At 43.2% G+C, this 2,008-nt stretch overlaps 1 protein-coding gene across 1 annotated transcript; it reads right to left on the minus strand.

Annotated features, from left to right (window-relative positions):
- Window positions 1-878: 878 nt before the first annotated feature.
- Window positions 879-1,759, minus strand: LOC127123933 (uncharacterized). The gene is made up of 3 exons (XM_051054109.1): window positions 1,749-1,759; window positions 1,197-1,542; window positions 879-1,091 (listed from the first exon to the last, which is right to left on the minus strand). The coding sequence occupies exons 1-3, from the start codon at window positions 1,757-1,759 to the stop codon at window positions 879-881; spliced, it is 570 nt and encodes a 189-aa protein (XP_050910066.1).
- Between the last annotated feature and the right edge of the window lie 249 nt (window positions 1,760-2,008).

Genomic DNA, 2,008 nt, shown 5'->3' on the forward strand with positions numbered 1-2,008 from the left:
TAGTCTGGGTGTAGCTGAACTTCCGCATGACGTGCTCTTACAGATGATGAAATGTATGACGTGAACTATAAGCCAACCATCATGAGTATAGCACTATATCGTCAAATGGATGCGTCTCACGGTGCTCAACATAGTTGTTAAAGTGCAAATCTTCAGCTATCAAGCATTCAAGATACACTCGAAAAAACTCTGTAGTATGGTTTCCTCTGAGCGGGACAAATGCAAAAGCACACGGCATATCCTCAATATAGGTCGGTACACACGACAAACCGGAGATGCATGGGAAGTGCTCGAAGATCCAAGCCTAAAAAATATTGGAACACACGAATCATCAATAAGGGTGTTGCAAAAATGTAATGAAAATGAAATACAAACACTAAAATACCAAGAAATATTACCGTCAAAAGTGTGATGTTGCATGTCACCTACTTCAAATTCCACCTACAACCCTCAAATAACTTAGAGTACAAGTAGACCAAACAAGCGACCTCCAAGTTGTACTCATGGATCCGCTCAAAACCCTTTAAATACCGTAAGTAGACAACATCCACATCAGTGGCACTCTTGTCCACAAAAATGGCAGTTCCAACCAAATATAACAAGTACGCTTGCATAACATACACTCTATGAAGCCTCACCTTCTCGTCATCACCTCTAGCCTGCTCTGCTCTAAGAGGCTCATTTATATATATATTTTTCAGGAATTAAAACCTAGCATGAGCCCCTCTGGCTTTTTCCATCTCCCTCAAGGCAGCCTCTAGGTCAACTCCGAGATAGTCTACCATCAACTCGAGTGCCTCATCTTTGCTACCTCCCATTAAGAGTTTTCGACTAATCGGGATATGTAGGAGACACGACATATCATCGAGTGTGATAGACTACTCTCCAAGTGTTAAATAAAATGATGAGGTCTCAATGTGCCATCTTTCCACAAATGCATTAAGCATCTCGTGGTTCACTATAACATAATTGATCTTACATAAGCCATTCATCCCAAATATGGATAAAGTAGTCAAAAACCACTCGTCAATAGGCTGATGCAAGTCAGTAATCTTTCTCTCATGGTTAATGAATTTCAGCGGATCATAGTCCTGTAGAAAAATAAACCAATGTTAGAAATTTGTAATATAATAATAAACATAATTTAAAAATAATGCATCCAACTAATTTATATCTTCGTCCTAGATGTGTCTGACAGTATGGTCCGGGTAAAGAAGCAGTAATGACAACTCTAGAGAGCCTCCTCCAAATACCAGAGGTGGCACTGGACTATCAGCCTCAATAACCTGAGATGGCACTGGCTCATCAGCCTGAGGTGGAAGTGGCTCATCAGCCTCAACAACCTGAGATGGCACTGGATCATCAGCCTGAGGTGGCACTGGCTCATCAGCCTCAACAACCTGAGATGGCACTGGCTCATCAGCCTGAGGTGGCACTAGCTCATCACCATGAGGTTTCTCCTTTTCCTGGGGTGGCACTGGTGTCTCGGGTACCTCTGATGACTCGGGTACCTTTGGCGCCTGAATAGGTGAAACCTGTCGCCTACGGAAAGATGTAGGCAATGATGCGTCACTAGGTGACACTCATATCTTACGGGAAGACGGATGTAGAAATATATGATCCCCAGAAGTCGACGCCTCTGCATGAACTAGGATAGAGGGAATATGAGTCTTTGAAACCTGACTCATTTCCCTCAAGACAGATGTGTCGCAACGCGAAAAACAACCGACGGGAAAAAAACAATTTACAGAGCCGCCATCGACGCTATTCATCCTATGACGGAAAGGAAGCGCAGGACTAACCTAAGAAAGGGAAAGGAATGGTCTTACGACCAGAGATTGCAAGGTACGGGAGTCGGTTACGCAAGGGGAAGGTATTAGCACCCCTCACGTCCGCCGTACTCGACGGGATCCACGCTCAAAAGAATAGGAAAAGAATAGAATAAGGTTGCTAATAAACTGCTCAAAGAAATTGCACAAACTGGAATAATAAACAGGTGAAGGAAGAT

The sequence above is a fragment of the Lathyrus oleraceus genome, chromosome 2 (genome assembly GCF_024323335.1).
Source record: "Lathyrus oleraceus cultivar Zhongwan6 chromosome 2, CAAS_Psat_ZW6_1.0, whole genome shotgun sequence".
Classification (NCBI taxonomy): domain Eukaryota; kingdom Viridiplantae; phylum Streptophyta; class Magnoliopsida; order Fabales; family Fabaceae; genus Lathyrus; species Lathyrus oleraceus.

Bases quoted from the DNA above. Each gene is read 5' to 3' on its own strand.
- LOC127123933 (XM_051054109.1), bottom strand. The intron at 1,092-1,196 runs GTCAGACACATC...ATTTTTCTACAG, and splicing joins TTCTTTACCCGGACCATACT to GACTATGATCCGCTGAAATT.